At 39.6% G+C, this 27,059-nt stretch overlaps 1 protein-coding gene across 2 annotated transcripts; it reads left to right on the top strand.

Moving 5' to 3' along the window:
- The first annotated feature begins 264 nt into the window (after positions 1-264).
- On the top strand, positions 265-26,477 carry acsbg2 (acyl-CoA synthetase bubblegum family member 2). Of its 2 annotated transcripts, none has more exons than XM_078168924.1 (15): positions 265-403; positions 11,245-11,380; positions 12,113-12,234; positions 13,735-14,006; positions 15,685-15,773; positions 17,857-17,977; positions 18,673-18,753; positions 19,015-19,164; positions 20,024-20,200; positions 20,914-21,095; positions 22,045-22,287; positions 22,413-22,630; positions 22,855-22,994; positions 23,697-23,943; positions 25,029-26,477. In XM_078168924.1, exons 2-15 carry the CDS (start codon positions 11,268-11,270, stop codon positions 25,145-25,147), a joined length of 2,274 nt encoding a protein of 757 aa, XP_078025050.1. In that variant the 5' UTR covers positions 265-403; positions 11,245-11,267; the 3' UTR covers positions 25,148-26,477. The 2 variants fall into 2 exon arrangements, with proteins under 2 accessions (XP_078025050.1, XP_033478240.2); XM_033622349.2 differs by lacking the exon at positions 265-403 and adding an exon at positions 5,780-5,937.
- The last annotated feature ends 582 nt before the right edge of the window (positions 26,478-27,059 follow it).

Here is a 27,059-nt window from a genome sequence, read left to right as displayed (position 1 = left end):
TGAGCATTTTGAGACTTTTTTTGGACTTGGACCAATGACTCAATATTTTATAGTCCTGACCACAGCCCTGGTCTGGGCCATATAATCCTATTGGCTTTATGACTTTCTAACTGAGCCATTAAAGAAATAAAATTTCCTTTTGGGTACACCTTGTTCTCTTTATCTATTCCATGATCTTATTTTCACCAGAGTACAGCAGGCTATACTTGTTATGATACAGGGTGAATATAAGTGAGAGTGTTGTCTTGTGCTATAAACCTGACAGTTGTCTCAAACAGGTGCAGCAGAGCAGCAGCTCAGCTCACCACCGACTCTCTGCAGGAGAAAAGACGTGTTCGCAATCTCCTCTGACACACTCACATGCAGAGCAGCCACTGTCAACACTAAACACCCTCTTTTCCTGGTAAGTCACGCCGTCTTTGATTTATTATTGGTGTTTTTGTTTATTTTAGGAAACCATATCATTTATCACTCTTGAAGTCAGCATCAAGCTACATGTTATTGAGTACATCTGTTGAGGTAACATTATTTGTATGTTGCAATAGTTAAACTTGTGCTTGTGAACAATATTGTGTTCTGTTAATTTAAAGGTCCAGTGTGTAGGATTTATGGGGATGTATTGGCAGAAATTCAATATAATATTCATAACTAGGCTATGTTTTTGTTAGTATATAATCATCAAAAATAAGAATCATTGTATTTTTGTTACCTTAGAATGAGAAGTTTATATCTACACAGGGAGTGGGTCCCTGTCTGCAGAGTTCACAATGATGTTTCCACAGTAGTGCAGAACGGCCACACCAAACACTGGCTCTAGATAAACCCATCCATATTTTTGTGTCAGCCACCATAGTTCTCCTTCACGCTTTGCACACAGAAGTTTCAGTTGATTGCAATCTGCAACCTCACCACTAGTTGCCACTAGATCCCACACACTAAACCTTTAAGTTAAATTAAAGCTGTACCACCAAGCAAAATTAATTCTCTTGAATAAAAAGTGAGTCATCAAATCATCACATGGGAGTTTAACGTTTAGCACAGGGGTGGGCAACACGTGGCTCCAGAGCTGCATGTGGCCCTGTAGCCCTACTGTCTCCGTGTCTTTGATAAAACAATATATGGTAGTGAATAACGGCTTGTTTTAGCATTTTATTTTTCATTCATTGTAGACCGAAATTGACTCTCACATTCTGTAATTGTAAAAATGTGCTGCCTAAACGCCTAGTCTTGTGTCTCCCTAGCTGGACTAGCTGTGGATTTCAAATCCAAAAAAGGAAAAGTCTCAGAGAAAAATAGAGAATTTAATAGTGTATGGACAGATTTGTTTGCTTTCATCACCAATGCTGCAAAGTTAATGTATGAAATATCATAAACAGCCCACTGCAGAGTAGCCATCTTGTGCTAAAACATATTAATGAATGGTCATTTTGGCCTTTTAGGAATGTTAATAGGCCAGTGTAGACTTATTAGGCTCTGTTACCTTCAGTATACGGCTGAATATGTTTTGCAGCTTTTGAAGATTTTGTAAAATTAGAATTTGGGCAAAAATATCTCTTTTGATTTCAATGACTACATGGTCAACAACCATATGCCTATATTATCACTGTATCCTTAGTTTTTTGCTTGAAATTTTGACCATTTTTCTATCAAACCAGGAGGCATCTTCAGCCGAAAGATGCTTCTAATAGAAAAGCCAGAAGCAGCGCCAACTGCAAGTCTTGTGGAGAAAAGAGATCCGGCTTCCTGCCCCTTGGATAGCTAGTATCTGTCCACTGGCCTCTATAACTCACATGGTTTTCATCATTAAACCTTCAAATTTGAAACATATTACCAAGGTTTTCTGTCCATAATAATAGACAAATGGGTCTGTAATACTGATGGTTACATTCAAACACATCCTTATTTTACCAAAGGTGAAAGACTGTTATAGTTTGCCAGCATTAAACTACCTGTCCCATGAGTCTAAGCTATTATTATGATGTCAAAGCCTTCTGGGAGCTATATATATATATATATATATATATATATATATATATATATATATAACTTTATTTGAAACTTGTAGGAAGAACACTGTTTTTTCTTCAGTAAGCCTTACATTTATAATTCCTCGAAAAAAACATTCAGACATTTCGTATTGTCAGAATAACAATAAGATACAGTATCTACATTTGTTGAAATGTTTATTTACCTGTCTTTGAAGTGTGATTTATTATAAACATTCAGGCTATAACCGACACAACTCCACTGTCAGCTATCTCGATCAGAAAAATCATTGCCGGCATATAAATGTTTATTAACCTCTAGATAAAGACTACTAATGTTACCAAAAATGTCATGCAGTACAGGAGAATATGTTGTGTGAAATGTGTCTAATATACAGAATTTATTTTATATATAGAATTTGTCAGAATTATCTTGACACATTTTAAAGAATGTTGTTGATATATCTTTAAATACATTTTCATTGTTCCCATTGGTCACCAGTGATGGAGAGTAAAACAGTACATCTACTCAAGTACTGTACTGTAGGCCTACTCAAGTGTAATTTTGTGGTACATATACTTTACTTGAATATTTTCTGCTACTTTATATTTCAACACCACTACATTTGAGATAGAAGCTATTTGTTATTTACTACTACATATTAATAATTTACATTCAAAACATATGATGATCCTATAAAATGTGGTGCATTGTTGTGGAACAACTACCAAACAGTACATAAAATACCAAAAAGTAGCTCAACCCTATTACAACATTAGCATACTCATAACAGTCTATGACATTCATTAAATCATCTAATAATATAAAATAATAGTGGTAAAACACTGAAAAGAAGCCATTCTGCATAACAAGCACTTTGATTTTTGACATTTAAAGTACATTTCCAATGTATTTATACAGTTTGGTACTTTCACTTAAGTAGAGGATCTGAATATTTCTGCACATCACACACATATTTTCACTTAAACTTTACTTAAATACAAGTAGACATAGGTCTAATAATTGCTATAAAAAGGGTGATATTTTTCTATAAACAAAATGCATTTTTGGAAACATAATCATCATGAATACACAACACCAGGACAGTTTTATCTTTGTGGAATTATGTCCAACTAGTGATAATGACTAGTGTAACTGTTTAATGTTTCATCATTGGACCTTGATATTTGATTAAAGACAAGAAGTCAGTTAACAGCACCGCCTCAGCAGAGTGTGGGATGAGAAAGAGGAAGTCACTGGCCGACAGTAACCTCAGTGCACAGTGCATCAGCACTAAACACATCCTGCAGCATTTCAGCATTTGCGCATGAGCACTCCAGATCAGCCGGCCTCTGGACGTCATGTGATGCTGTGGTGTGGTGGATCTGTGTTTTCGTCTCTCATGGCAATTGGTTAAGACTGATCTTGCTATAGAGCAGTGATGTGAGCATCTACACACATGACATCATCTCAGACTGATCTTAAAAAATAAGCCGCATTAAAAATAGAAGATAATCTTCAAATAATAACCCATTTAAGCTGATGTAACATGCATATACAGACAAATTTATTTCATTTTCAAATTGTGTGTGTTTCTCTCTGATTTTTAAAGGTTCAGCTTCATTGTCACTTTACAATATAGGATTGTACAATTAAATGCAGTTATAGCCCTCCACTCTGCTCACACAAAATAATAAACAGATAATCAGATATTACAAATAAAATAAAACAGTATGCTATGAAATACAACAAAGTATATGAAAGTAGCACTTGGTATATATTTAAATATATATACATTTAAGGGTTTTTAATTCCTTGTATTCTGATCAGTTCAAGCAGGAAACGTTTTTTTTTCTGCGTCCTCTGTGTGACCTATTGAACTGTGAAGGCGGGAGTTTAGGGGAAATTGTATCAAGGAAATTCCTTTTAGTCTATTCGACTGGTAAGTCTGGTTATTTTCAACCACTAGTGTTGAATGAGCATTTAATGATTTTTTTTTTGTGAATATCGGTGGCAATGCACTGTAATTTGGAGTTCCTCACAGCTTAAAATGTAAAAATGTAAAGTCTTGGCAGTTGTGAGTCCCCACCCACATCCTTTACAGAGGCAGGCACGTTTACTCATGACCTGGTTTTCATGTGTATTGTCACTCCTCTTTTTTTTTTATAGTCGTACGGAAGTGCAATGTTTGCCAAAAGCAAACATTTTTTACATGGGCAGTCCTTTAAGTTATGATGCTCTCCCTGCGTTTTGTTTCCCCTGTAGAGCTGCAGTCTTTGTTGTAGCACCCTGTATATCAGGTCATGGCTCCACAGAACTAGAAGTACAGGACTGATGTGTCGAGCTGTGCAATTTGGCTGACAGCTTTGATATTATGCCAGAGAGCTAAAATTAGGTTTGCAAACAATGTTATGAGTAAAGTTGTCACAGTGTTGAGAAATTCAGTCTATTGGAGGTTTCTTAGCAGTCAGGTATGTTTAGTACTGATTCAATGCGGTAAGCAAGGTTTATATTTGGAATGGAAGCTTTAGCATTGAGTGACACTTTTTTGCAGCAGTGTAGCAAGTATTCAGATCCTTTACTTAAGTGAGATAAGTAAGATACTGCAATGTTACTATTGCAAGTAAAAGAATTTAAGTATTATTAGCAAAATGTACTTCAAGTAGCATTTCAATGCAGTAAAATGGCCCCTGATACTGTTGTATTGTTAAATATAATATCACTAAATTATCACTGGTGAAGCATAAATGCTGTTGTAGTTGGTTGAGCTAAATTTCAGCTATTTTAAATAAGCCAGGCCTCCAGAATATTAAGTTTAGTGTCGTTTAAGACAAGAAAAAGCAGGACATCTTCACATTTGAAAAGCCAGAGGCATGAAATGTTTGGCATTTTTGCTAATCGTGTCAGATCTAACTTCATATGCAGTCAGATGATTTCATCTATAACAGTGCATCAGATCACACAAGTTCGATTAATACTCATCAATTTGTCTGCAGCTTTTGTGATAATCAAAATAACCTTTTGAGTAATTTTTTCAAACAAACACACACAAAAAGGCATCATTAGCCTATAAACTCATCAAGGTTTTAGACAGCTAATTGGATAAAACAATTTTCAATTTTTTTTTCACATTTCATAAACAAAAAAGTCGATTGATAAAACAATCTGCAGATGATCCAGTAATAAAAAAAAATATATATATATATTATTTGCAGTCGTAAAGGGTTTAAATGGCTTTAAATGAAGGAATCTGCAAACAAAATGGAAGATAAATATGTCATATTTTTATGAATGTGGTTCACAGCACGTGGGCGTCTTTGCAGCCTGCACTGAAATGATTTCAGTCAGTGGAGAGTCATAAAGTCAAACCAGCACAGCTGCACTTGTGATCTGTCCTCTGAAACCTTTGCAGCCAGTTTGTCCGATAGTAACCCAGCAGAGCTGCAACGTGTGTTTTGTGTGTGTGTGTGTGTGCGCGCACGGGAGTATCTCTGTAGGGGGATGGGTTTGAGTTTCACAGCATCATCTGTCAAGTGTGTGTGTGTGTGTGTGTGTGTGTGTGTGTGTGTGTGTGTGTGTGTCCTCAGAGCCATTTCCCCCTCTTTACTCATTTGGGTTGCGTGGCCTTATATGGGGAGTGGATCTGTGGTGTGAGCAGTTTCAACCAATCAGGGTGTTGTAGATGGAGGAAGGGGGGGCAGAGAGAGTCTGGAGGAAGCAGGCCGGCCGGGTCTGGGTGGGGTTTTCAGGGGGTGGGACCAACAAAGCCGGCTGATGTTTGAAAATGAATGATATGCAGCTCAAGTTGTAGAAACGGTGAGGCATTGGCGCATTTGTGTGTGTCTAGCGGCAAACAGCATTAACAGAGAGGGGGAAAAGGCAGACGAGGAGGATTCAAGAGGAAATCTGAAACACAAACCAGGACAAAGAAATAGTTTACAGCAATGCAATGTGAGTACCTCCATTTATATGTTTAATTTAATGTGTCTGAGATGTAGTCTTCTCACCTTGAACTCAAGCTTTCACTTACACAGATCAGGCTCGGTAGGAAATGATACCTGACATAACAAGTTGCTTATATTTTATGTTTAATTGTGTGTTTAATGTACGATACTACAGATTTTAAATGAAATATTATCAGTGAATTCCTCAGGTTTGATGCCATCCATTGTTAACATGTGGCTTCCCATATCCTCAAATCAAATGGACCTCATGGTCAGCCTGATTTCAGCACATTTGTCAAATACTAAAACACAATATTACATCTGTACATTTTAAATAGAAGTAAAATATGTGGGTCTCTACAACACAGGAACATCTGCTCGCTTGCAAAAGGGTGTAACCCAACCAGCATATCTGTGTGAATTTGCCAGATGACAACTAATGTTAAAGGAATGCCTTTAAATCCTTGCCTCACTCTTGAAAGTCTGTATTAGCTTACAAATACTTGAAACTGGATCAATATTGTTAAGCTTGAGGTGGTGACTGTGTAGTGAGGATGCTGAGGATCACGCCCAGTCATAAACCACTCTGCTGGGGACTGTTAAGGGGCAGCAGCTTGCCCAGGATGCAGAGGATGTATTGATAGGTATTCATCATGGACAATGTAAGGTTCAGACAGTCAAGTGGGGATGGTTGTTATTTTGGATCGGGGGAGATTATGTGAGAGAAAAGAAAGACATAAAAGAAAGAAGGGGTAGGGGTTTGTCTGTTCATCTTGACAGGGGATTAACCTAACTGAAGTTTGCAGGTGTAATGGTATTGTGGGGAGAGCCCCTTGTTTCTGGTTTTAAGTGTTCATATTTTTGGCTGAGCGTAGTTGTGATAGTTGTCTGTTTTCTTTATTATGAAGACACTTCTTCTGTATGAATCAATTAAAAAATTAAAGGTTTGACTGTTAGGTTTCCAACTGTTGCATTTTCCTTTTCTCAATTGAACAGCTGGTACGCACAACTCTGCTCCACATTCATAATCCTCATCCTGATTGCATGAATGTAGCTGCAGTAATGATGTCAGTTTGCGCAGTGCTAAATCCAACAGATAATTCATCCCTGGGCATTGACTGTGCTGGTAGATGACAAGATAACTCAACAAAACCACGCAAGAAAGGATGCAAAAAATGTCCTCCTGTCCTTCTGGGCTTGGAGGAATATCACAGTAGAGCTGAAACAATTGGTCAGTTGATTTGTAATATGACAGACATTTAATCAGCAGCTGTTTTGATGATGAATTCATCAACTGAGGCTGAACATTTGCTTCTTCCAGCTTCTTTTCTCTGTTTATTTCCCTCTTAATTAAATATTTTTTGGTTTTGGACTGCTGATCCAAGGGCTGGGCGATATCACCATATCTTTGACCAAATACCTCGATATCGATACTGCAGTGATATTGTAGAGGGACTATTGGTGCTTTCAAAAATGATTACACAATGAGATTTTTGATACATTATAATCGGTAATGTGGAAATGTTGAATAAGCGGGGAAAGACAAATTATAGAACAGCTGGAACAGTGAACACCAATGATATTATGATATGCAAAATCTAAAACGATACCTAGTTTCATTTCAGGACATCGGTATATTGTCCAGCCAGTTGATCAAGCACAACAAAATATTTGAAGACGTCACCTTGGCTTCTGGGAAACTGTAAAGGCTATTTTTTCATTATCTTTGACAATTTATAGACAAAACAATAAGCCAGCCGGCAGAGTAATCTGTACTGAAAAAATCATCAGTCGATGCAAAACCATGGTCTCTTGGGAAGTAGTAACTGCAAGTTCAAGTGAAGGGGAAGCCCACAAACGTGTCCTATGGGTGATATCAGTCAGGCACAGCATTGCAGGAAATGGATTATGAGAAATCCGAAAGTGATAGTTTACCACAGCAGGCAGGAGTTTTAATTTTTGGGCGAATCATGGATGACTCAGTAAGGCTTGATGACATGATTGGTGTTGCAAGGCATTTGTCATCGAGCAGGGGGCTGCCACACGAGAGCCAAATCAGCATGTCAAGCTTTTAGATGTGATCTAAATGTGACGAGCTCATATGATGAAACCTCATCAGACCAAAATGGACACACTGTTGAGACGAAATGAAAAGGGGCAAACAAGAAATAGCCTCGGGGCCTTTCCAGTCTGATGAGGTTATATTCATCCAGACGTGAGGGTTCAAGTGACTGAGCCTTTTCTCAAGATCAGTGTCATGCCCCTCACCCATCTGAACCCATCACCCCTTGAACACAATGACAGAGCATAAAGACACGAGAGGAGGAGGAGGGGGGCATTTTTTAAAATGTCGACCGGTCCATATCTGCCTGCCTCCACCCTCGTCTTAAATCTCCTCCAATACTGCAGCAAACCCACATCCACTAACAGCTGTGTCCTTGAGGAATCTGCAGCTGTGTTGGGAGGAAGAGGTGAAATAAAATGGCAGTGATGGTGAGATCACCCCGTGACATCTGTCTCCTTCAGCTGAGAAACCTTCAGACCTCCTTAAAACTCATTAACAAAGTCTCATCGGGGTCAAGTGGCAACCTCTGGGGCAGAAAAATGAAGCCAACATGGAAGTGCCAAAACTGCACTTCCTCTAAAAGCAAGTCAATGCCCATAGACAACTATGTTAAAATACACATGTTTACAGCCTGATACGAAAAGCGGATTTGGTCTCTGTAGCTAATTTCCTCATTGATGACAACTGTATGCCGGGTGAATTTTTATAACTTCACCTGTTTACATTTTAGTAAGACTTAAAGTTACACATAATTAAGGGTGTGACAGACTGCCTACTAATACTGTCCTTGAGCCCTCAGTCACATCGACCCCTCGCTCCTCCACAGCTCCACCTACTCCTCCAAACACGTTCTCATTTGGCTCCAAAAAAACCAAGCTGTCAGATTTGAGGCTTCAGAATGGGAGCACTCAAACCACTTGTTGACATCAGGGTGGCTATGTCCATTATCTTTACACAGTCTACAATCAGGGTCAGGTGGCTGCTCGCTATATGACTTCAGTATGGATTGATGACATTTTGGGGTGATGGCTGCTCCAGATTTTGAGGAATGCCGGCAATTTTGTACCTGCTCTGCAGTTACATATTCAAAGGTGTGTTTGGATATGTGTCAAACATCCAAAGCCTGGTGGAAAATATTTTCCTTCCTGTTCTCTGACTTCTCTGGAGCCCAATTATGCCTGACAGGCGAGTCATGATAGGCTGCTGTCACAATAGGCAGACGAAGCCGCTGGTATGTGTTTTCAGCCCCCTTAAATAAACAGACCGGCAGCAGCAGCAGCAGCAGCTCGGACCTGTGATTTACCAAAGAGAGGGGGCTTGAATGAGCGGGAGCGTCATGGAGGGGTGGGTTTGACGGTGGACGTGTGGTGGTGGTTTATTGTTTGGGAGGCTTTGACGTTGTTTCCTGCGATGAGGTAATGGCAGAGGCAGGAAAGGATTCTCCTTCCAACTCTTTTAAAATGGAATTGATCGCCTTTTACACGTGTGACACCATGTAAAAATGATGCAGGATGATTGATTAGACTCAGGTTCTTTGTGATGTTATGCCTTTGTATCTCAAAATTTGCTTTCATACTCAGATTTACCTGTGTGTCTTTCATTAGATTTTGAGTAGGTGGAGCAATGGAAACGTTGGTGTTTTATTGACCGAGAACAGTGATAAAAGGCAATCCATTATGCAGCAAGACAGTGTTATCTGTGGCAAAACTTTCCACTTTGCCAGCTCGGCTCCATGTTCCCTACGTTGTTGCCATACAACCAAATTTTGTCAACAGAGCAGCCATAGTTCAGACAAAGACTATGTTGGTTTAGCAGCTTATAAATTTGGCTATAAAGGTTGATAACATGTCAGCTTGCTACAAACATGATGTGCACATCACGGTTGTTTAATTTTCTGTGTGAAAACAGCCAAGGTCAGTCACCATATGTCATCGTTGTTTAGAGTCACCTATGTCTAAATTTGACTAAACACACCTCCACCAAGGCCAAATGTTCTATCCTGCAATGTTAACTAAAGTTAAAAATAATTTGTGTATTCACCCCATCATTCAGATCCACTCCGAAATGTAATGGGTTCTTCCCCGGCCTTTGCGACACCCTTCCACCAAGTTTCATGAAAATCGGGCCAGTAGCTTTTCCATAATCCTGCTCACAAACAAACAAACAAACAAACAAACAAACAAGCAAACAAGCAAACAAGCTTGACTGACAATGTGGCTGAATTGGTGGAGGTAGTAATTATACACTGAATCCTGCACAACAGCATAAAACAAGAATGGGTGTGTAAACATAACTGCAACTACAACTGCCAGAAAAAGCTGTGTGACCTGGTGCCAGTAACACTATGGTGCGAGTCTTGTGAGTACTAGAAGCTGCTGGCTGTCACACCTTGGTGTCACTAACTCGCAATTAGGCCAAGGGAGCAATTCTTGTTTGTTTTTAGAGTCATAAGTCATATAATCTCAAAAGCGTGTGAGTGTTTGCATCTAGAGTTTTTTTTTTAATCAAATAAAAGGCTGAATATTAGGATTGACTAATGATTTGGATATGTGCTACAAAGAGGACTCACCATACTAAAATAAAGTGCAATGATTAACTTGGTGTTCTAAATTAGAGGTGATTAGATTTTTCATTTCATAAGAAATAAAAAATAAACTGACACAAAATTAGTCATCAATAATTGATCATTGTTTAAGTCTTTTTCTAAACAAAAAATTGAAGCTTATTTTTTGGTTGAAGCATCTCAGTTGTTGGGATTTGCTTCCTTTCACTGTTTTATATCAGTGTAAACTGTATATCTAGAGGTTTTAGGCTTTTGATGGTATAAAAAAATTTCAGAGTGCTACCTTGAGTTTTAGAAAATTTTAACTTGCATTTATTACAATTTTCTGACATCATTAAGAAAGCAATCGATGGATTAATCAATAATGAACAAAATCATGAGCTGCAGCTCTTTACTAAATGAAATTGCCAGTGAAATAGCTCAGTATAAATAGCCCTAGATTTAGACATTATTGAGGAGGTTTTTTGTGATGCGATTTTTGCATTTTTCAGATGCACCCGACACAGTATTTGGATATGCTTGCACTACTTTGCATATGCACATGCTGCTTGTAGGCTATCTTATCTTATTCATCATCTGTAACAGCCACAGCAGCAGCCACCTCTACCAGTTGTGGATGCTTTTAAGTGATGTGCTTGCCACGTATACAGTAGCTAACTGGCTCTGTTGCTCCTCTCTCCTCTCAGTGACTGTGTGTGAGCCCACTGCCATGTCCGAAGCCGTGGTGATGGATCCTCCCCGAGCGGGCGGCTTCCTGGAGTCACCTTGTGGCGCAGGAGACAGCGCAGCCTCCCTCGATGACGGCGTTGTTGATACAGCAAAGTACGTCCACACAAACACATCCAGGGCGCCTGCTGTCTTTAGAGCTTTGGTTACCATCATGGGTGTTTAGAAAACAAATCCATGGAGTCCCGGGGTGACAGATAAGATAGAGAACACATTTTTCCACTCCGCACATTAATGATTATATTTGAAAGACATTTATGTTTGCTGTTTACTTGTAAAATACTGAATGGTTTTACAGACTGTGTCCTTGTTGTTTTTTAAAGGATCATGAAACAAAAAGGTTGGAGCCACTGGTCAGGGATTAGCTTGATAGCTACTTGGTGGTCCATTTTGCACAAGCACAGCATCACTGTCTTTCACTAAGATTCGAAATGCAGATTACAGCCAAACGCACCACCCAGGTTGGAGCTCCAACACTCAGTTATAATTCACATAATGTTAGTAATTGTGCTGTCTGTGTGTGTAGGATTATATTCCTGTCGGTGTAATTATAGTGGTTTTATCATTTTGAAGCTTTAATTTAATACAATAATAATATAAACCTTACTTTCAGACTGTTACTGTGATGATATGTACTTTCAGGATGATGGTGGTGGTGGTGATGATGATGATGATGATGATGATGATGATGTTTGTGGGTGTTGAGAGTCACCATTTTCCCCAAATGACTCAGGGCAGGTTCAGGTTTCTGCCTCCGGTTTTCCCCTGGGGTTCAACAGTCCACTCACCTATGTTTAGCAACATGTATTTTTCTTTCCCTTTCCTCAGTGAGTCTTCAGAGGAAGAGTCTGCAGGGGAGAGGGAAGAGGAGACCGGTGCGCATGATGACGTCGCCAGCAGCACCAAGACTACAGAGGTCCCTGCTGCACAGACGTCAAACACACAAACGGGTGAGGGCCGAGGAAAAGCCACAAGGGTGTGATTTCAATGTGTTTACTCTTTCCTTGTCCTTCCCTGAACTCGAACACTTGTAAGAGTGGTCAAGCCAGGCTAAAATGATGATAAGCAGTGTACAAGTTGGATCCAGGCAGTGTCGGCTTGAGTAGCCAACGTCAACACCAGTGACCTTTTTCCCTGAGGAAGTGGGCCAAGCTGAAGTGAGCGAGCTCCACATTCTTTGGCAGAACAAACTTGACTTCCCTTTTCCTGTCCGTTTTTCCAGTCCACACTATGACATTCCTTCCTGTCTCAGTCAGTGAGGGGAAACCCTGGCACATTAACTGCTTATTCCATGACATTTGACATGACTCAAGTTTCTCTTATCACTATATTATTATTATATTATTATTATTATTATTATTATATAACACTGTTATTATTTTATACACTGAAATCATCTTTTCAGTTATTCCTAAAGGTTTTCTTACTGGATTAAATATCAGACTACATGTCCGCTGCTGTTAGAGTCCATAAGAAAATATCCTTCGTCCTGCCCTCTCATCTGCTCCATGTACTGATAACCATCTGTTTGTGTTTGGTCGTAAATCCACCATCATTAAGTTCATCCGTTTGCGATATGACACCACTGTATATTGAAAACATCCTGCTGGCTGTTGGGTCAGTGACCCACTTTCCTTTCTGATTGTAAAAGACACAAGCGCGTTCTGTTTTTTTTAATTAACACTTTAATGAAAATCTACTGTTTATTGCAACTTGGGTTATATTTTGTGGCTCGGGCCGTTGGTTTTATTACTCATAATAATTTTGTAGTTACCAAAGGCCGATAATTGCTGAGGTGTCTGAACACTGCAGTGTTACTACAAACAGGTCCAACAGGCAGGAAACATGGAGGTATGATGATCAGACGGGTTGTAAACTAACAAGACTATGGAAACCATTTTATTTAAAGATGAAACCAAAGGCTGGTGTGGTACAGTGGCTCAGTGTTTAACCAGGAAGTTGTTCTGTAAACTGTGATGAACGTTTACCATGGACAGTTAGGGGGTTTCTACTGTAATTTATTGTTTGCTTTTTTTTCTTTTTTTAAATAAGTTTGTCTCAGACACTTTGCATACCACACTGAATAAAATAACCTTCTTTGTTTGATGTGAAAACGTTTGTTTCTCCACAACAGTTAAAAAGTGTATATGGTCAGATAATATTAACTTTACTGTCTCAAAGAAACTACATAATCATTGTTTGGACAATACTTTGCGACTGTTGCCTGGGGCTAAGATCAGGCTCGCTTATTTGCTCAGTGACCAATGCTTGTTTGTAGCTTTAATGTAGCACCTGAGGGTGTGCGTCATGACGGCATCCCCTCTGATAAAACAAATTCAGGGTGTCCATTGCAACTCACATGGAGATTTGGTGATTTAAGTGAAAGTAAAAAGTTTAGTTCTGCATGTCTCTTGGTCAAACTATTTCTTGACAACTTATTTTTCTTCCAGTGAACGCTCAGCGCCCAAACTCCCTGGCAGTGCCGGCAGCAGGAGAGCCCGGCCTGTGGACGTCACAGGGTGACGCAGAGGTGAAACTGAGGATGGGCGACTCTGGCCTGGCTGCTGAGACACCTCTGACCATCAACCAGATGTTCACCTCAGCTGTGGAACGCTTTGGCGACTTCACAGCCCTGGGTTGGAAGGAGGGCGAGCAGCAGAAGAGCCTGAACTACAGAGAGTACTATCAGACCTGCCGCACCGCTGCCAAGAGCTTCCTTAAGGTAGTGTCTTATTTACTGAGTAATCTAGTATAAACAACAGTTATATATTGAAGAATTAAAGCATCATCTGTACAGCTGAAATGCTCTAATAGTTGCTATTTTTATTACAATAAATTTTTGGAAGAGTTTAGCAGCATAAACCATCAAAATCTCTGGATTTGAAGTATTAAATATGTATTTTCAGCTTTCTCAGTAATAATTTGCACATTAAAACTAGTCAATTAACTACTTAGTTAGGTCAATTTTTGTGGGCATTTCTGCTTTTCTCTGTTTTATATGATCTTTAATAGAATATCTTTGGGTTTTTTGGACAAAACAAGACTCTGGAATATGTCACCTTGGGCTCAGGGAAATCATAATGGATATTTTTATAGACAAATAACTAACCACACAGTGACTTGTGGTTAATATGTGGCTTATATAGTAGATTCTGCTTGGAAATGTAAGTTTATTATTTCCGATTTGTCATTTGTCAGGCACAGTGTCAACCAAACCCAGAGCAGTTCAACATTTTGCAGGTCCAGTGATGGAAAAATTGGCATTGCTCAATTAGAGAAGTTACTCATAGTTGACTCATTTCATAATACATAAAAACTCTCAATTACACAACCCTAACCCAACCTTAAAAGTGAGAACAGAAATATCTGTAAACTGTTCGCTTCCGTTTTCGTTCTATCCACCCTGAGCAACACCTCTCCCTCAGAATCAAAAGGCCTGAGATTTCTGTTTTGTTTTAAACAATCGACTTCTATTGTCATTGCTTAAGAGCCAGTCTAGACAACACACGACACATCGCAGGGGAGTCGGGGGGGTGAAATGTGAGTGGGGCAGCTCAGGACAGGCCTCAGCTGTTTGTGCAGAACAGGACACGTTATTGTTTATTGTGAAACTCAACGCAGTTGATCAGCATGGAGACTCAGCAGGGCGTCCTGTACTCGCACATAAAGGCATACTGTCTCACTGTACTTAAAAATACAAACTAACTCGAACATAATGCCTCCACACATGCAAACACGGAGATATGCAACGTGATAGAGGTCGAGCTTCATATGTCGAACTCTCACTTACTGATAGAGACAAAAGTTATTTTTAAGAGCTTGCTCTAGTGTTGAACTTGGTATCAGTTCCGATTACAGCAGTCTTGTGTACATTTGGCTGTATATCTGTTTCCATAGTAACAGATAACGTGGCAATGTGCCTGAAGCAACCTCTAGCTCTAATCAGTGTGTAGATCAGCAGATCTGCTGCCGGCAGTTTGAATCTGTCTCAAATGTTTAAGGAATAAAGACAAACTTTGTTTTACACTGATTTCTGTGCATGTTAGTTAATGTAACTTCTCATGAGGAAAGAATGAGGTTTTCTGTTCTAAACTTGCAGAGGAAGATGTGATGTTTCCCCTTAAAACATTAAATATAACTAGTTTTAGTATAAGAAAGGTTACACATGACAACAGCAATATTTACTTTGTACATTTTAAAAATAAATGAAAGCACTGAAATTGGCGGGTGACCTTTGATGCTCGTTACCCCCTTTGCCCTCTTCCCAAATCTGTCTGCCTTTCATCTGGAAACTGTCAATGTCCCAGCTACATTATAAACCAGAAACTGACTCCAGATATCACAATATTACCTCTCGGATTACTTACTGATGTGTCATGTTCTGTTTTGTTTTCCTACAGCTTGGTTTGCAGCGCTACCACGGTGTTGGCATCCTGGGCTTCAACTCGTTTGAGTGGTTCATCTCTGACATCGGAGCCATCTTGGCAGGGTGAGTTTCATCTTCGTCTCTGAATGTGTTGGCAGTGAGCTCAGTGTTCGCTCACTCACTCATGGTTTCATCGACAGCTCTGTGTTTGGGTGTGCATGTCTTCCATACCTGAGTGGTGTGATCCTAGATTTGAAATATGAGTTTACAAGAGCACAACCTTCAGGTGTCATTAAGTTCACCACGTAGTCTCTTATCTGAAAGATATATTAAGAGATTACAGTTATAGCACAATGGCCAAAAGGAAGCTTATTAACTGCAGTGTTGGAAAGCAACTAAGTGCATTTACTCAAGTACTGTACAATGCACCATCTTGAGGTACTTTGAGTATATAGTCACCTACATTTCAGAGGAAAATAATGTTTATCTGAAAGCTGTAGTAACTGCTTCCTTTTCAAATTAAGATTTACATTAGAAAAACATGCTAAGCTCATAAATTCCTCTCCCATTAATCATCTGACAACGCCTCAGATTTAGCCTGTGACCTTTTGAAGGAGCCTGACCCCTAGGTTGGGAACCACTGGACCAAAATACCCAACTGAACATTTAAATGCAGAACTTTTACTTGTAATGGATTTGAGTACTTCTTCCACCACTGACTTAACAATAATCACAAGCCTCCCTTCTGCATTAGGTGCATGAATATTCGGTTTTTCACGGCCCCAATAGGAGCATTGATTCAGCTCAATGGGACCGAGAAATCAACGCCATCTGAAAAACCAAAAACCCTTTTAACTAAGAATTAAACTCACTGATTTAATAGAGGGCAGATTTGCCTCAGCTGAGCTGCTTATATCACTAAACATCTGTGACAGGAAATCCGTTTTTTTTTTTTTTTTTTTCACGCTGTCAGTTCGAGTCCAACTGATGGTGATAATGTTTATCAATTCCTGGAAGGGTGGTAACAAGAGCGCATTGATGGAAATGAGTTTGATTATATGGACAGTTAGTGCATGTTGTTCCTCTTGACTGCTAAGACACTTCAACACATACATGATACTGTTTTTAGATTCCACAGACTCCTACGCTCCTACTGTCTGCTCAGTGCTGACGCGTGTAAAGAAGAATGTGTTGAAACTCCAGTTGCCTTGTCAAACCAGTCCTGATAAGCCAGATTACAGGTTTGGTTTTATAAACTCAGTAGTAGACTGACGTTTGCTGCAGTCATGTCGCCGGAAAGCCAAAATACAAACAAAGGTGCTGAAGTAGGTCAGGTAGTTTCTATTGTCCCATCTTTAGTAGGAAAACGGATCGTTAAGAAAACACAAGACAAAAGTGGAGAGAATAAAGAAAGACCGTATAAACTTCTACACTAGAGCTCTGTTAAGAAAAAAACACACATATGAACATGCACATATGAATGAAGGCCTGATGAAGTTGAAAGCATGGTCAATGGAGATGGTTTTGGGGTATCATGAAATATGTCATTTGGCAAGTTTCTACCATAAACTGTACAAAGGAAGTGGATATAGCCACCGAGACGTCACCCACTGGTTTGTGGACGACTGTGAAGCCTTGAGTTTTGCATTTCAGCCATCGGCAACTTGGTTTTTTGGAGCCAAAAGGGAACATATTTGTACGAAAGTGTGAAGCTGAGGACGATACACATTGCTACACCTTTATCCTGATTGACAAGTCACAGTAGTAGCGACTTGTCAATCACGGGGTAACCACACTTTGAAGCATACCTGCTTTATTGCCTGTTTTACTTTAAATGGAACCATTAATTACAAAGTGAAGTCAGGCTGTATTGAAATAGACTTGAAATAGTGACTTAGACCATAAACTCATTTGGAAACTATTTACTGAGGTTAATATATTAAGTGAGAAGTGGGGTCTTTTTCTTACAGACTTATAATTGGACTTATTTTGCAGGTAGTGGATTTGCCCCCTGCTGGTTATTAGAGTAAATGCAGGTTTAAAGCACTTGGACAGTAGCTTCATTTTAAGGCTACGTCCACTTCTTTTATACAGTGTGTGGTTTCTTCATGTAAGATTTTCCATAACTGCACAAGTTTCATCTGAATCGGTGTAAATGTTAAAGTGAAACTGCTCAAAGTTCGACTGACCTTTTGTCTGTTTGCAGTGGGTTTGCTGTCGGCATCTACACCACCAACTCTCCCGAGGCATGCCAGTATGTAGCAGAAAACTGCAAGGCCAATATCATTGTGGTGGAGAACCACAAACAACTGCAGAAGATACTTCAGGTGAGATCAGAATAAGTTGCATTTAAATACTGTGGAACCTAGAATTAAAGATATGAATACATTATTTTTTTTGTCTTTTTTTTCAGTGAAAAAGGAGCTAGGGTTCCTTTATGTGGATTTGTGTTTAGCTTCATGTTGTTGCCACCATTTATTGTTGCTGTCAACCGTGAACATGACTTGGCAGCATCTGTTTTGGAAATGAATAGAGACTGAGTGACAAGAACAAATGACAGAACTCTTAGATGAAGATGCACATACTGTGCTACATGTCATGTTGAAAATCTCCTGTGACGTAAGGAGACAGCTGAATGTGTTTCTTCAAACATGCAGTAGTTGTTTTGTTTAAAGGTTTAACTTGAGTTATTTTTTCCAGCTGTGAGCAACTCCTTAATTTGTGTGCATCTACAGCGTACTGTTTTATTTTGTAACTTTTTTAGTGTGATCACACTACAAAACTAAACTCCATAACCTGCTTAGAATTAGTATTCTGTTTGGATTTGCGACACAACTAGAGATATTTACATCTTTTACTTTTGAGACTGATGTTGGAGCAAGCCCACCGATCAATATTTGTCTTGTGTTTGGTCATAAAACAAATATTTATAGAAAATATAGAAGGACATAGACATAGACTGTTGTCTTGTTGACTGTCGTCTGCAGCTGTTCTCATGTAACTGTACTCTGTTTGTTCACAGGTCGAAGACAAGCTGCCACATTTGAAAGCCATTATCCAGTACAAAGATGCACTGAAAGAGAAGAGACCAAATCTTTACACAGTAAGCACACAACATGGCAAACCTGACAATATTTTATTTCTTTAGCACAGTATGAGCTGTGGTCCTGTCAGGTGGGCTGTAGAGCTCACACAGTGCATAGAGCAATTAATTATCTTGCAACCCACTGCTGCTGACTCTGCAGCAGTGTTACTAATGGGAACTGACAGCTGTTAAATTAAAAACAAAGTTGTTTTTAAATGGCAGTGAATTCAAGCAGCCCTGCGCATGTGTCACTGAAGTGATTTTGTTTGTGTACTACAGTGGGCAGAGTTCATGGAGCTGGGACGCGATGAGCCCGATGCACCTCTCGATGCGATCATCGCCAGCCAGAAGCCCAACCAATGCTGCACGCTCATCTACACCTCAGGGACCACAGGCCAGCCCAAAGGAGTCATGCTCAGCCATGATAATGTAAGTTACATGAGCCAAGTGTTTTTACCTCTTGAGAAAAGTGTCACGTGTTTGGCTCCTAACAACAGAAACAAATGTGTTTTTATAAAGGGTGAAAAGTGCAGGTACAGCTGACAGATATTACATATATATAAGTGCTGCACTTACACTGCTTGTTAGGCAGGTTTCTATTCAGGTATGGATCAGCAAAATACCTCAAAGAATTACGACTCCACCTTTTAGTACTGTGTGTTCAAAACAATAAAAGTGAGAAGACAATGTGCTGTCATTAGAATTGGAATGTTAATAAGTACTCAAGTACTCCGCTTAAGTACAATGTCAACATACTTGTATTTTACTTGAGTGTTTCTATTTCTATTTATGCTACTTTATACTTCTACTCCACTACATGTCACAGGTAAATATTGTCATCATTTATAATCAAGGATTAAACTACCCAGCAGTATGTAGAGTAATCAGAATTAGCCCCACCTTTACCTGCTGCAACACCAGTAATGCTTATACAATAATGCATCACTAATTATAATCCAATGATATATATTCTTCTGAAATAGGCAATTCTGAATAATAAGTACATTTACTTTTGAAGTATATTTTGCTGCTAGTTCACCTGTACTTTTACTACTCTGTAATCAAATCATAAACACGTTATGTTGGTGCCTGGCTGTCTGAAACAATTAAAATTTGTTGTCATACATACATTTTATTTTTGTCAAAGTTCACTTATAAAACTCTGGGGTCATTCAACATTGTTGTGTGTACATGGTACAAACAAAGCACATCTCTGTGACCTCACTTAAATAAAGAAATAAAGATACCTCGTACTAACTTGACTATATTCTCCTCTCCTTCCTCTCAGATAACGTGGACGGCGCGCTCCACCGGCCATCACGTGCGTCTGACAGACGCCACCCAGGCTCAGGAGGTGGTGGTCAGCTACCTGCCGCTCAGCCACATCGCTGCTCAGATGGTCGACATCTGGGTCACCATGAAGGTCGGAGGGGCGACTTATTTCGCTCAGCCAGATGCACTGAAGGTGAGACACATGAACACCCAAAATATATGACCCATCATTAACTGCAGAGATTTATGATGAATATTTTAATATTGAACATTGTCCTGGAGGGAAAAATAGGCATCTCGAAATCAGCTGACATTGCAGTGACATTTATTAATGTGATGTATATGATATTTTTGAAATATCATAGGTTTTTCATGTCAGTTTGCCACTCTAAGATCACGAGGAAGGGTATTTCAGAGTTTAGGGGCATAAAAACAGAATTCCATGGATTGTCATGAATCAGCCGGTCATTAAAGACTCTGATCATTGAACACTATTCATGTGCGTTCTTCCATTACATGTCCTTTCATGGAAATTACAGGATTAAGTCTGTGGTGAAAAAACTTGACTGGTATGCTGAGCTGCTGCCTGTCAGGGGTCTTCACCTCTGAAAGCTCCTTTTTATTTCAGCATCATCACCCCCCCCCTACGCATTAATTAAATAACACAATGTGTAATTTAGTTAGGAGGTGCAGATTACCAAGAGCTCCAGTGATGGTTAAAGGGAAATCCTGAGGGTGGACACAGGAGTGTGATACACAGAACTGAAAGAAGATTTTTATTTCACATGCACTAATTTACCAAGATCTTTGTGGTGGCAGATTGATTTTTTCTGCTCATCTCCTCTCCGCGTGAGCTGTAAAATGCATGTGATATTTGAGATTATAACTTCTTTCTCTTATCATCAGGGCTCTTTGGTGAACACGTTGAAGGAAGTGCGTCCCACAGCCTTCATGGGCGTCCCACGTGTCTGGGAGAAGATGCAGGAGAAGATGAAGTCCGTCGGAGCCAAGTCTTCCACTGTGCGCAGGAAACTGGCCGCCTGGGCCAAAGATGTCGGCCTGCAGACTAATCTGACCAAGATGAATCAGTATGTGCACGTTATGAAATTACAACTTTATTTAGACATGGTTAAGTCACTCCTTGTTCCTGTTTCCATGGTTCTGGTTCTGTCTTTTTCCCAAAATGTTATTTTGAAATGTTATTACTTCCTTTCTTATGAGACCACTGTTATAGGAACACTGGCAATGCATGTATGTCATTTTTGTGTATCTTGGCATTCACAATCATCTGCTGAATGCTGGATTTTTGTGAGCCTGTTTAAGTCATTACACAAGACTAAGAGTCTACTGCCATGCTAACATGCTCATGCACAAACAGTTGTTGTCAGCTGGGGCTGATGGTAATGCCAGTAGTTTTATTAGGTTAATTAAGTCAGTTATCTCGGGTGAACAAGCTTTGATGTTGTGAGATAATCAGCCCGTCATCACATGACAACAAGAGGTAATTTCCTTTTATTACCTATTGTTTATCAGAGATCAGGAGTGCCATGCCAGCATGTACAGACAACTGGACAACTGTGGCAACTGATTTGAAATGAAATGTAAAATCAAGGAGTACCCATTATTAATCAATGCATTGGACTGTTCTCTGATCAAGGTCTAATACAGGCAGAATATAAGCAGCATTTCTGACCTGCTGATGGCACTAGATGAAAGGTGAAGAGGTCAACAAAGTTATTACAACTCATCCTGTGGGGAAAATGAATGTCTGTGCCGACTTCTGTGGCAATCAATTTAATAGTTGTAATATTTTACTTAAAAATCTCAATCTGTCTACCTCATGGTGGCGCTATAGGGAAAGTCAGGGGATCACAAAAGACATCAGGATTCATCCTCTGGGGGACGTGACAACATTTCATGGCAATCCCTCCAATAGTTTTTGAGATATTCAGTGTGGTCCAACAGACTGGTTGACATTACCACACCTACTGTGGCACTCACTCATGCTTGCTGCCCTTTTTTTGTGTCTCTCCTCAGAGGTGGAGCAGCAGGCCGCACCCCCCTCAGCTATCAGCTAGCCAAAAAGTTTGTGTTCAAAAAAGTGCGTAAGGCTCTGGGCCTGGACCGCTGCAACAAGTGCTACACCGGCGCTGCTCCCATCACCAAAGACACCCTGGAGTTCTTCCTCAGCCTGGATATCCCTCTTTACGAGCTGTACGGCATGAGCGAGAGCACCGGCCCTCACACAGTCTCCATCCCCGACGCCTTCAAGATCACCAGGTACATTTTTTTTCTTTTTTACTTGAGTTTGATTGGAGACAGAATTTCCATGCATCAACAAATCAGAGCCGACTCTCAGCCCAGTTCTTGGTGGTGAATTATTTAAATGTAATTTTGTCCTGCAGTTGTGGTAAAGAGCTCCCCGGGTGCAAGACGAAGCTGCACAACCCAGACGAGGAGGGCAACGGAGAGATCTGCTTCTGGGGCCGTCACGTCTTCATGGGTTACCTCAACATGCCTGACAAGACGGAGGAGGCTCTTGATGCAGAGGGTTGGCTACACTCAGGTGACCTGGGCAAACATGACGAGAACGGATTCCTCTTCATCACTGGAAGAATTAAAGGTAATAATTCTACATTCCCAGTAGAGTTACACAATACTCACACAGGTGAATTTGTTCGGATCTCAGAGAGAAACTTAGATACTTGTTTACACCCTTCTAAAAGATATGGATCCAGTGTCTTGTTACAGGAGACTGAATCTCTGCAAGCCTTCGGCACATTTGTCTCTATCTGTCTTCTGTCTGTTATTTCACCCGTGTGTGTGTGCGTGTGTTTTGATTTTTAGAGCTGATCATCACAGCAGGAGGAGAAAACATCCCTCCTGTTCCTATCGAGGATGCGGTGAAGGAGGCTGTGCCGCTGATTAGTAACGCCATGCTGATCGGAGACAAGAGGAAGTTCCTTTCTATGCTGCTCACCGTTAAGGTAAGTCTTAGAAACTGAGACCTGGACCTGAGGCAACATGCATGAAACTGTGTAGATTCAGGACTAAAACAGTGTGCACACAAAGACAGAAAGACGCAGTATCTGCACTCATTTCCACTCCCACATTTAGCCAGCATGCCTGCTCCATCCTAAGAGAGATCTGTCCAACAGCACCAGAATAGCCGTCATCACACAAGACTGTGCATATTGTTTCTGTATATGTATGTTTATAAATCTGGATCATGGTCTTGACTTTACAGTGAGCATGGTTCTGTTTGTGTACTTTAAAGACAGTTGAAGTAGAGGACGTCAGCAGAGCACCTTAATGAGAAGGGCAGCTGTGCTCATGGAGATAACACACAGGATAGCTGTGAACAGGGGAGGTTATCAGACTGAAGATAGAAGTTGTCAGCAACATTGTATCTGTATCTGAGCCTTGTACACATCCTATCTTTATAACTTTTTATCTGATCTCACACAGAGTCAATATATCAGTCTTAACTGATGAAAAAAGCAGCCGCAGCAGTAACAAGTGACGCTCTGGCTTCATAGACATTTCTCTGCTGATGCTGCCATCTAGTGGCGTTCTAGGAAAACACACCCTAATTCAAAATGTATCAATGCTGTAGGTTGCACTGACAAGAAAATTCAAATATTAGGCAATAAAACTAAACTTTTTCCCAAATGTTTTCCTCTCTCCAGTGCCAGGTAAATGCAGAGTCAGGCGATCCAGAGGATGAGCTCACACCAGAAGCTATTGAGCTCTGCAAGAAGCTGGGCAGCAACGCCACACGAGTGTCTGAGATCGCAGGTGGACGAGACCGGGCGGTCCACACTGCCATTCAGGAGGGAATCAACCGAGTCAACGAGAAGGCCACCTCCAACGCTCAGCGCATCCAAAAGTGGATCATCCTGGATCGGGATTTCTCTGTCTCAGGAGGAGAGCTGGGTGAGTGGGACGGGATGCAAGGGTGTCTTTATTTTGCAGAAAACACAGGAGACTATTATTTCATACATGTTAAGCATGGAATTCAAAATGTAGAGTCTAATGCTTGATATGACCTTTATGCTCACAACCCTTTATCTATGGGTTGTGAGCAGTTAAATCTAAGTATATTTTCCTTCTCAGACTAATAGATTAACTGAATAAGTAAAGGGGCCTTGAGTGGTAAAACTCTTAATTGATAGAAAGTCAACAATATTAATAAGTGATAAATCATTTTAGGCATTTTTCAAGCAAAACGCACCAAACTTTTTCTAATTCCAGCCTCTCAAATGTGAAGACTTGCTGCTTTTCTTTGTCATAGATAATCATACACTGATTTTCTTTTTGTTTTGGACCAAAAAAATAGCTATTTTAGTAAGTCACCTAGTTGTAATATGCATTTTTAACTATTTTCTGACTAAAAATAATTATTTGTAATAAAAATAGCCATTAGTTTCAGCCTTAACTCCACCAAACATCAAAGAGCAAAAATAACATTAAACAATCCAAAAAATAAACCATATTTTGATAAGCAGAACTTCGACTTTTCTTTTTTTCAAGCCCCAATAATCATTTTTTGACCCAGTGCTGAAATGAATGCCTATATCTATAGCTTACTCATTACAACTGTATCATTATTATTATTATTATTATTATTATTATTATTATTATTATTATTATTATTATCATTTACTACATTATAAAGAGTCAAGTGTATTTGCGTACATTAGAATTGCAGTGGAAATTTGAATTTTGCTTACTTTAAATTGTATTAGACAAATACATCAATTTGCCTTTTATCAAAGCCTTTCTTTCATAACTTCATGATTAAAATAGTTTAACTTTTAGAATTCAATTCAGTTATTGTTATGCTGAATCCCCTGCAGATTTGGGCCAGCAGCATTTTAAGTTAAACCTCAGATACATCCACCCACAGTGGGGTCTAAGTGACCTCTCATATCAACAGGTTTTAAACCTCAGGACTGAAGAAGCCATGTAAGCCAAGAAGCCAAGTGTCTAACATCATTAAATGTTTACTTGTCCCACAGGCCCGACCATGAAGCTGAAGCGGCCGGTAGTGGTGAAGATGTACAAGGAGCAGATCGAGAACTTTTACAAGGAGCTGGCAACTCCAACAACCCCCGACAACCCGCTGCCTCCCAAATAGAGCTGTTCCTCCACCTGCAGGGGGAACCAGACTGAGTTAACGTGCTGACACACTCACCTCAGTTGTGGTCGTTCTGTTTTGGTTTACATTAGTGGGTGTTTGTACAAAAAAGGAAAGCAGAGACAAGAAGCCATTGTAAAATAGCTTTATGATTTTTGAAGACGTAATCGATAAGCTGAAGTCAACTATTTATTTGGATTACTGAAACGGTAATATCTACTAGATGAAGTAGCAGCTGTATGTAAGAAATGCTGTTTATTGCACTGCATTACTTGAGATGAAGAGACAGAATCCAAATGTAGAAGTTTATAGGATGTTTTTAAAGAAGTAATTTGTGTTTTTAAACATGTTTTTCTTAATTTATTTCCGGTTTGCCAAAGTTTACACGGGCCAAATGAGCTTCGAATGAAGAAACATTTCTAGAAGACTCCATTTGTAATTCAGCAATCGTATCCAAATGTTTACTGGCCTTTTACATGTATCCGGTAGTTGTCTGCGTTTTCTGCAAAGGTAGTTGCAGTTGCAGGGGTGTATTTAAGTCCATCTCATGACTAAGCATCCAAATTGTTTCTCATGCTGTAAAATAATTTGTCATCGAAGCCATATCTCTTGCCTTTTATCATTGTGAAGTCAGACTCGACGCAGACCATCACACACCCGCCTGGTCCTGTTGAAATGTTTTCCAACAGTCCGTCTGTGTGTGGACCTGCTGTGCTTTTTGTGGAATACTGTAAATATGTTCGCCTACATCATCTCTCACTTTGTACTTCAGAGTCATTTATCCAACCAACATGGAAAAATGTGCACCTGGACTGGGAATTGTAGATAAATTTGATAATATGTAGCTCTATGGCAAATATATCAACTGGTTTGTTGCCTCCTCTTATACTCCACACATATAAATGTCCATGTCTTTAGCTTCCTTGAAGACATTTCATACGTCTTCAATGACAAGGAAGGACAAGACTTTGTTGTACTCCAAAGAGGTGATCTTGTATATGAAGTTATTGTGTATATAGTAAACATATTGTAGTTATTTGTAGCACTCCCGATGGTTGAAAGTGAAGGAGGTTTTGCTGGTGATGGTTCGATTAAAGTAACAATTTCAGGGTAAACAAAACAGAGCAATTTTTAAGTGTGTATAAAGTTAAATAAGGACATGACGGTGATTCATTCACCTGACCTGAAAGAGCTGTAATTGTTGTATATCAGGGTTGAATGGTGCAAATATGCATGACGCTGCAGGAGAAAATGGTAGCAGGCCTGTTTCTGTCTACAGACATGTAAATGTGTGTGTTTGTTCAGTTATGGAATAAAGGTTAAATAAGCAGATGTGCAGAACTGTGTTGTCTTTATCTTTTATTTAACTTAACTGCCAAATATACAGGAATCAAGGTCGAAAATAATCATGGCAAATAAAGGCAGGTGTTGAAAGCAATAACATGTTTCTGTAAAAGTTTAGTTTGCCTTGCTGCTCATTTTTAAACTTACAGGGTGTGCTGCCTGTCTTGATGCAGTGGCTCCACCAGTTTCAACCACCACTAATTCAAAATATAGCTGGTATTACTGTCACAATTGTGCTGAATATGTTTCTGATTTAAAACGTGACTTAATGTTCTCCTTATGTGTGTTTCATGTAGTTTTACAGTGCCTTTCTGTGGGAGGCAATAAACTTAAGACCAGACCTGGAAATCTTTGTCGCTCATTTAAAGAACTGTTTACCTATCTGCCAGACTAAACACCAACATTCAGGGAGGGCAAAATACAGGGTTTGAACGGAAAGGGCAGGTTTACCAGTCCTGTTCCGTTGGTGGGGACCATTTTTATTTTTCTTATAATCTAGTGTTAAAGCTACTGCAGTTATGTCGGTAAACTCTATGTACTGTGGTAATTTACCCAGTAAAATTAATAC

Source organism: Epinephelus lanceolatus, chromosome 6 (genome assembly GCF_041903045.1).
Source record: "Epinephelus lanceolatus isolate andai-2023 chromosome 6, ASM4190304v1, whole genome shotgun sequence".
Taxonomy (NCBI): domain Eukaryota; kingdom Metazoa; phylum Chordata; class Actinopteri; order Perciformes; family Serranidae; genus Epinephelus; species Epinephelus lanceolatus.
This window is presented reverse-complemented; position numbering and strand designations above follow the sequence as displayed.

What these genes read in the sequence shown, in the direction of transcription:
- acsbg2 (XM_033622349.2), top strand. An exon ending in AATCTGACCAAGATGAATCA is followed by an intron (nt 21,096 to 22,044) that starts GTATGTGCACGT and finishes GTCTCTCCTCAG; the next exon opens with AGGTGGAGCAGCAGGCCGCA. An exon ending in TGTCTCAGGAGGAGAGCTGG is followed by an intron (nt 23,944 to 25,028) that starts GTGAGTGGGACG and finishes CTTGTCCCACAG; the next exon opens with GCCCGACCATGAAGCTGAAG.